Below are 8,921 nucleotides of genomic sequence, written 5' to 3'. Positions count from 1 at the left end.
TATAAGAAGGTGCTATTTCCAGTTCTGCTGATCACTTGCTGTTTGACCGAAGGCTTCCAAATTCCATTCCAGCCGTCGCATGACCTGAGTTATCCCATGGGACGTCTTTGTTACACAGGTTCCCCAGTTGTAAACAAGGATACAGCAAGCTGAAGAGTCTGACTGTGAGGTTAATTAACTATAATGAATGAAACACCTGCTCTAGCACCATCAAGAGGGAAAGTTTGCTGGGGATCTACTGGTCTCATTCATCTCTGAAACATGTGGCTGGTGAAAATGCTTACACACCTTCTGCTAGTTACTGAAAATGCAGTTCAGATGATAACAGGCTTGAAGGGAGAGGAGTGGGGGAAATGCTGATTATAATGATCTCAACACAAAGCACGCACCACTGAAATTTCCTAGTGGTGTGTTTCAATCTGTTCTAAGCAAAAGGCCTGATGCAAGATGGAAATGTCTTGTGCTTGATCTCTTTCTTGATGCAGTTCATGACTAAGTGTATTCAGCAGAGCTAATATTAAAGCTTTCTTCTTTCTGTCCAAGCAAATATCAGACTCCTTATCAGATCAAAACCTTAAAACCTCTCATGCATATAAGGAGTTTGACCAAAATCAATGGTCTTTGTTGCAGGAATAAGGACAAACCTTGTGACTAAGAGTTTTTTTGGGTCTATCTTCAGGCAAGACTACCCTGCTCTTCAAGGCAGGTTCTTGCCCTGTTAAAACAAGTGACTCCCAAGCCTACCTCCTGGTAGAGGGTGGTGGTAAATAAGGCATTTCCCTATGGATCCAGGGATGTGGATCTGGGCCTTGCTCTGGAAGGGCACTCGAAGCAACCCAGCTGGTTTTCAGCCTTGGAAATCAGACCTGGATGGACGTGAGGCCAGACATAATTCTTATGGGCTGTTGATGACAGAAACATGCCTGCCCTAACCCTGCTGGTTTCAAGAGCCGGCTAGGTTTAGGAGAGCCTTCAGCCTTGATGTCGTGAGCTATATTCCGTTGACCAAAGACACCCATTTGCTACACTGCACCATGCGCGAGAAGGCAGCTGGGCACGGCAGGGGATTACCAAACTGGCACAAGCATAGACAGTGTTCTCAAGGATACCCACAAAGGGTATCATTGGTTATAACTGACCCACTTCATGGATGTCTGAAGATAATGTACTGTGTCCAGCACTGAATATCAAGAATTAACTTTACCAGTCACAACCAGCCTGGCCAGGCTTTTCCACAGCCCTAATCATGATACAATCTGTGTGGAGTCTCAAGCCTGGGCTGGTTCTCCAAGGGATCTAGCTGGGCTATTCCAGAATTAGAATCTGGGATTAAAATAGGATCCTTGTGGGAAATGCAGTTGTCCTGCTCACTATCAGCAAGAAGGATTTGGCTTTGAGGCAGTGGAGTATCAAACACACCAGTAGGACTGCAGTATCCCCTCCCCACTGACTCATTCACGGGGAAAGCTGACTGCAGGCTGCATCTCTAACCATGTTCTGAATTGGGAATGTATTGAATAATGAATAAGTAAATTGATAAGTCAGCTCCTGTTTCTGACTTTTAATTGTCTTTGGTCTGTTTGGTTTTCTAGGCATCAGGGCTCTTGGCCAAGTCCTGTGAAAAGCTTAATAACCAGTTCTATGATGAAGCTTCAGAAAAATGCTGCTACCACTGTCCCACAGGTGGGTGTTTTATAATTCAAAAATGGTTCTTTTGCAGGCAATACAGCACCAACTCTTGATACAAGTGCATTTGGAAACATCTAAAATCTATACCAAGGCAATGGTAGTCCTTGCTGTCCTTGAATAAATGTGCAGCGTACAGTTTAATGAGAAGCTGATATGCATCTGGCTGTCCTGGCGTCAGATTTGCTAAAGATCTGCAATGAGTGGATCTTAACCCACTGATGCTCATCAACAATTACAGTTTAGGGACTGCAGTTCAAACAGGATATTGTGTCAGTGAGATATGAGGACATGCAACACCTCATAGAGGGTTATCACAGTTTTGGAGAATTGGGTCCTTCGTTAGAATTGAGCCCTTGGAGAAATGAGTTGTTCAGATGAACTTGAGCCTAGTTAGTTGAATCTTTCCAAAATGAGCATGACGAACGTGTAAAATGCTCCCCCAATGGTTTTCTAGCCTTTCATACCACTTTACATAAGTGCAAGTGACTCTTATAACTTGACAGGCAGTGGGAAATTAGACCAAAGACCTTGTTTCTACAGGGATTCAAACTGCCCAGTAAAACTGTGAGCTGGACTGAGTGCTGTCCCCAGAGCGATGGGGAAAGTCTGTTGATGCCTTCATAGTCAGAACAGTTTAGAAAGCATCCTGGGTCATGAGTATTTTCAATAGAGGGAGTGAGCTTGTCGGAAGTTAGCCATGACTCATGAAGGGTAATGTTCTTTGTGGTTAGAAAAAAGAAATGTCTTCAAACAACAGAGTTCTGGAAATGCCTTAAACTCACTCTATTGGCTATAGGAACCCAATGGGCAGGGCTTTTTACGGTACTTCACCGACTTGAGTCCCCCTCTGTAAAAACTCTTGCTGACAAGGAAATTTTTGACATTTCTTTGTGAAACCAGTAGCAGGCTTGGAGGGGGTGGGGGGCAGGAGCCGTGTGTGGCTCTCAGCATTTTTATGAATTTGTGTCAGGGCATCCTGTACTGTGGCTGTCATGATTACAGCAGTGTGTGTGTTCATGAGATAAGCACCCAGATGCGAGACCAGCCAAGATTTTAAAAACTTGGGATTGTGGAACTGGTTCCATGAGAGCAAGAAATGATGGATAAGGAAGTTGCTTTTGCCCAGATTGGAATGCACTGGGATGAGGCAGGCTGTGTCCTCATCATAGATGCGTTGCCTTCAGTGGGGCTACATCAGTTTTAGCACAGCTAAAGATCTGTGAATTCACCAGTTTGATTTGTACGGGAAGGATGTTGGCTCGGTCTGCCTACAGGATGCAAAGAGCTGAAGAGGAGTGGAGAGAGAGAACATGGCTATCTAACATAGCAATAGTGTTCAAAAACAATAGGAGCAGAGGGAGGAACTTTTTGTGGCCAGTTAGATGCTATATTGTACAGCTAAAATGACCCTGAGTGGCTGTTGAGGCTGCAGAGTCAGGTTCTGTACAGTTAGGAGCTCCCAGGTCTAAGGATGCCCAGACAGTATCAAGCTCCATCAAAAGGATGCAAGTAATTTTTATCCCATTCCCAGTATTTTAGGAATGATCAGTGCTCTGGCCCATCCCAACCCATTCTGAGAGCCCTGTTTCTGTGGAGTTTCTCATGTACGAGCAGCTCATGTGGTCACAGCTTTGAGCAGCCTCTCCTCATCTCCATGGCAGAATCCATGCCAGGAATATACTCCCATAGCCAGCTCTTCAGGGGATATTCTAGCAGTGCATCTGGCCCAGCCTCCCACTCTGTACACTCAACGGGAGCTGTCTGTACATCCTCTTACTGGTTTGTGGGGTAAGGGCCTGCTCCATGAAGCCATGGTATCCAGGCTGGGCTGACCGGAGGGAAAAAGGAGCTGCCTAGAGCAGCCAGAATGAGTAGTACCGGCCCAGAGTAGAGTTCTTACAGCTATACAGAATCCCTAAAGGAGCAATCTAAGTGTGGCAGCCATGTCTGGCCATTCCTGCAGGCTTGTCAGTCATCTCTTTCCTTCCGCAAAGGACTTGCCGTTGTCCCATACTTTAACAGCTCTACACGCTGCACCCCAGGGTATTGTTACCGTAGCCTGCTGTTGCTGCAGGGAGGCTGTTACTTCATCACTTTGAACTAAGATAGTGGGGGCCACCAATTATCAGATGTGCCACAAATTAACCCCATGCCCTCCCCAAGGGCCATCCCCTTCCTCTGTCCAATCTGCTGCTCTGCTTTCTGCTTCCTACTCTGTATGCCTCGCCTGATCTCCTTCTCTGCTTTTTGCTGCCTGTTCCCTACCTGATCTGCCCTTTGCCACTTATGGCACTTTTGCTGCAGGTTGGAACTAAGAAACACGTTGCTGTTAGAGGAATGGGAGAGCAATTATGATGACGGACCCAGAGAGAAGGTCTCCATGTCATACATGGGACTTATGTGCCCATGGACTGAAGTGCTTCAGGATGATTGTTTCTTTAGGCCCTTCCTTGCTTTATAGATTTTGATTTCTCCCCTCCAGGCTCCATTAAACAGACACCATGCCCTACTAACTTGGACAAAGATTGCAGGTGGTGCGAACCCGAGCAGTACCTGAAGGAGGCACATCCAAAGCCGCGTTGTGAGGCCTGCGTGTCATGCATGACAGGTATTTGCTTGACTGCCCTCTGCAGTTATGTTAGCAGGACTTGCCCCCACCTAGTCTCACTTTGTCTTTGTTTCCTGACTTTCTACAGTACACCTGGTTGGGAGGAGATGCTGGCCCATCTGATGCTGTGTCTGCATCGCAATGGAAAATTTTGCAAGAAGAGCAGGCTTAGCTAAGCTAGCTTCTGTCCAGCTAGCTTGGGTGCTGATAGCAGTGAGGCTGTGTGGCATGAATCAGTGCAGGCATGTACAGCCTGTTTTGGACCAGCTTTGCTGCTGTTGGTACCCAACCCATCCTGCAGTTAGGCCTTCTGACTAGCATAGGCAAGCCTGTAGTCCTTGACCCCTCTGCTGCAGCTCAGTGCTGACACGAGCTCCCTTCCATGTTAATATGCAGCGCAGTAAAGTTATCCCCCCTTTAATGTGGCTTAGACCCCATTTCTATATTTGTGTGTCTCAGTAGAACAGCTACATGATGTATCTGGGGCTTTATCCAAATCTCACCAAAGGCACTGGAAAGACTCCTGCTGAGCAGAGCTGGTGAGATCTCCATCCTTGATAGGTTTGAAGCACAGGCACATGTTTGGGATGGTCACTGTGTTGGTACTTGGAACAGGGAAATGCCTCCTGTCAGATCCCCAGCAGCACTGCCTACAGGAGCTGGGATTTGCTAGAGGCCTTCCATCCATATACCAGTCTGTTTGAAAGATGGCAGCCTGCTCATCTTCACATGTCTCCCTTTGTCTTGTAACTTTATTTATCACTGAACCAAGTGCCTGGTACCTCTGTGCCCTATCCCTGACCTCCCTTGAGTCTCCTCCCTGCTGCTCACAGCCTCTTTCTCCTCCGTTTCTTCCTTGCAGAACATGACCTTGTGGAGAAAGCCCCCTGCACCTTCAATTCCAGCAGGGTGTGTGAGTGCCGGGCAGGATTCTTCTGTAAAATGACAGTCCTGAACACTTGTGCACGATGCGACCGTCACACCAGCTGCCATCCTGGGTATGGAGTCAAGGTCAGAGGTAGGAATCGCATTCACACCCGCTGGCCTCTTCCACCTTTGGCCTGGGAGCCAGTCTGGGAACCAATGACTTATCCTTTCTACAGGCACCTCCAAAACAGATGTCACCTGCCAAGTGTGTCCTCCAGGCACCTTCTCTGACCGGTTTTCCAGCACAGAAACCTGCAGGCCTCACACAGAGTAAGCGCTGGTTTCTGATCTGTTGTTTCACGCTGGTGGAGGAGCTGGCTGGAAGCCTGTGATCTACTGGTGCATACCAACCAAATTCACCTGGGGGCAGGGGGAGGGTAAAGAAGGAGGGGGGCGGCTTTGGGCTAGTGTGTGGCATCTGGGGGGTCCCCTGGTGACTGCTTTATTTCTGTAGAGGATTCAAGTAGAGAGGAATGAATCCTCCTTGCCTAACTCAGAGCTCACTTGAGCGGAAGGGTTAAACTTGAATGTGAATGCAGGGCAGGAGGGCACCATATAGACTGGCTCATTCAGAGAGGCATAAGCTTCATAGGCTACAGCCTACTTCTTTAGGTGCTATGGAGGTTAGGTTGGCATCTGGCTGAAAAGCTGATGCTATGGGGGAAAGAAGGTGGGTGATCCTGTTGCGTAGATACAGGCACACAGCCAGCCCGAGGGAGGTCTGTCGCATGGAGAATCTCATCCCCCAGACAGCCTTGAGATATTTCCTTCTGCCACCCTCCATCTCATGCTCTCCTTCACCTCCCCAGCTGTGCCAAGCTGAGCAAGGTAGTGATGACCAAAGGAAACGTCACCCACGACCAAGTGTGCAAGGACCCATCTCCCAACGTCCTCAGTCGGGTCCCTACACTTGCAACGTTTAGAAACAGTACCCAGGGTACTGACCCAGCTGGGGTGCCCTCCCAACACACCCATCTTGAGCATCCTGTTGACTCCAGACGGGCAACCCACCCCAGCCTCCTCCTGAGCAATGTGACCTCTGGCAATGTCCACCCAACTGCTGGAGGAACCGCCGGTGGAGCAGATACAAAGCCAGCTGCTGGCACTTTCCTGACCTCAAGTGTAGCCACAGGCAAGACTGTGAAGAAAGGTAACAGTCCTGAAGGAGAAGGTTCCTGTGATAGAGCCTCCTTTTCCCTTTCTATACGTTGTTCTCCTGGGCTTTCAACCTTGAGGCTCCATGAATGAGACTCCGTCTCTCTCTCTCTTCATCCTTCACTCCTCGGTCCCCTCACTTTCTGTTGCAGAGAATGGCAGCTTCATTCCCTGGGTCATGGTGGTCCTCCCAGTGATGGTGTTGCTTGGGGCCATGGGAGTGTTTTGGCAAAAGAAGTTTTGCAAGCGGCGGATCTTCACCCTCATAAGGAAGAGTGAGTTTCCAAGCTGTGCGTTAACCATAGGCATGCAGGTGATGCTTCAGGTGTCAATTGCTTGGAGTGGAGACTCCCCAGAGATTTGGGTCATCCTGGGATGTGTTGGGGAGAGGGAGAGTCACCAGCTTCTGGGAGGCTTGGCTGTGGCAGGCAAATTCCCACCTGTGCAGCCTGAGACAAGGGATTTCCTAGGAAGAAGACAATGGTGCTGGCATAAAATGGGAGCTCACAGGGAGCTCAGGGAGATACTTGGAGGTGGCATGGGGAGGGAATGGTGACACCTGGTGCCTTCTGAAGGATATCTGCCTGCTGTGAGCAGGGACAGTAGGAAGCATCTGCAGCTGGAAAATCTTCATTACTAACAACCAAGTGTAGCTCCCCACATATCCGAGAGCTTCCTTGTGCTTGCTACTGAACCTATTGTCTCTTCTAGCAGCTCCTAATGTGTACCAAGTCCCTACACAACAACCCAGGCCTGGATCTCAAGGTGAGACATTGGTCAATCAGGAAAATACTTCTTGTGTCCTCGTCTCAGAATCTGGGCTCCTGTGCAATGCCTGGGACATCACAAGGCTGGAGGTGCCATTTCTCACCTGAGTGGTAAAGCCAATGTCCCTAATCTCCAGCAGCTTTGTAACAAGTGTCACATGAGCAGGGCATTGCTAATCACAGCAGCTTAACCAAAGCCCAGGTGCAATGCCATTTTGCCCAGCCAACCTCCCCTTGATGCTTCAGTTTGATGTTCTGTTCTTATACTACCTTCCCCACCATAGGGTATAAATGTCTTCCAACAGTGCCAGGAAGCGCTGCCATGAACATCTGTCAGGCATGACTCAGTCTTTCTCTAGTGGCGTGTTGCTTTATTACTTGGCTTGCACTATTAGAATAGTCACAGAGCAGAGTTACACTATAGCTAATTCACTCCAGAAGTGTCTGCATGTTGTGGGAAAGGGAAATAATATCACAAGTATCTTGCTTTGTAAAACCATTTGAGATCCACTGGGGCAAATGCTGATATACTTCCTGTTGCTGTTGAACCTCATGGGGGAGGTTATAGTAATTGGTTTTTCCTCTTTGCTTCCCAGGGCCCGATTTGGTGAAGGCTTGTGCAGTAAGTATGCAATAAATCCCAAAAGCAAATCGCTCTGGTTTCCCATAAAAATAATTATAGGTATTTTTAAATTGCCCTGTTTTAAACAGTTACAGCTTTCTCTAGATGTGCTTTTTGTTGTCATCAGTGATGCTTTGGCAGACACAAACATTTAGTGCACCGGTCCTTATTGTTTCAGTGTTTGGCTCCTGGCCCTGAAGCACTCACTCTAGCAAAATCCCCAGCCAGGTCCTGTGTCTAATGGGAGTTTTGCTCAGTAGTCGATGCTAGGCCCAGCCCAGGGTCATTGGAATATAGCAGTCCTGAGAATCCCAGAGACGACCCAGCCTCAGCATTTGGGAGAAGCTTGGATGTGAACTTCCCAGCTCAGTGCCATCGGCCCTTGTGATCCCACTCAAGTGACAGGGGAATCCCTTCTTCCACTTCCCTCTCTGCAGGCTTGGGCCCATGTGGCTTCTTGTTAAATGGGTCTTGTGAGGATATGGTTAGGCTGGTGGCAGTCCAGGCAGTCGGTGCCCAGTAGGATGGTATGAGCTGCCACTAGTTAGCCCATGTGACTTTCTGGAAGGAATAACACACATCAAAAGGGAGGTCCCCAGCACATTACAAAATACGGTGAAATTGAAGTGGAAACACCCCAGCATAGAGAGGAATGAGGCTCAGCTCCGGTCAGCTGTCAAAACTCCATTAACTTCCACCCGGTTCCAGCGGAGCACTGGAAGTTTACTGCAGCTCAGTTATTTGGGTTTAAAAGGCATTTGGTTGGCATCTCTCAAGTGCATTTTAACAACCCTTGCAGCTGCAGCTCGTGACAGCCCTCATTCTTCTGGGACTGGTTAAGGTGCTCTTGATGTTTGAGGATAATGTACTTTGTAGTAGGGCTGTGCGAAGTTTCAAGTGGTGATTTGATTCAGAGGAGATTTGGTCCGATTCGGTGGCCAGATCTCTAAATCTGAATTGAATCAGGGGACCAGTTTTAAGGTCTGAATCGATTCAAAGCTCTCCGAATCTTTGGCGATTCGGGCAGTCCCCTGTGGCTGCGGCAGGGAGCTGCATCCACTCTGAACTGGTAAGTACTAGGGGTAGTGGCCTGGGGGAGGGGACCATGGGGGGGATGCCTGCCAGCCACCCCAACCTGCCCCACTCCCCCAGC

General features: G+C 48.5%; 1 protein-coding gene across 1 annotated transcript in view; it reads left to right on the top strand.

Annotated features, from left to right (window-relative positions):
• The first annotated feature begins 870 nt into the window (after positions 1-870).
• TNFRSF8 (TNF receptor superfamily member 8) overlaps positions 871-8,921 on the top strand; it is a 24,830-nt gene continuing 16,779 nt past the window's right edge. Inside the window, exons 1-9 of the mRNA XM_019511543.1 lie at positions 871-876; positions 1,593-1,683; positions 4,172-4,297; positions 5,160-5,315; positions 5,401-5,494; positions 6,034-6,374; positions 6,532-6,654; positions 7,091-7,144; positions 7,743-7,768. Coding sequence (XP_019367088.1) covers positions 871-876; positions 1,593-1,683; positions 4,172-4,297; positions 5,160-5,315; positions 5,401-5,494; positions 6,034-6,374; positions 6,532-6,654; positions 7,091-7,144; positions 7,743-7,768 — 1,017 coding nt within the window. The remainder of the gene's footprint in view (positions 877-1,592; positions 1,684-4,171; positions 4,298-5,159; positions 5,316-5,400; positions 5,495-6,033; positions 6,375-6,531; positions 6,655-7,090; positions 7,145-7,742; positions 7,769-8,921) is intronic.

This window comes from Gavialis gangeticus, unplaced genomic scaffold (assembly GCF_001723915.1).
Source record: "Gavialis gangeticus isolate Ggan-Ray unplaced genomic scaffold, GavGan_comp1, whole genome shotgun sequence".
Lineage (NCBI taxonomy): Eukaryota > Metazoa > Chordata > Crocodylia > Gavialidae > Gavialis > Gavialis gangeticus.
The sequence above is the reverse complement of the archived record's forward strand: the minus strand, read 5'-3'. Positions and strand labels throughout refer to the sequence as shown.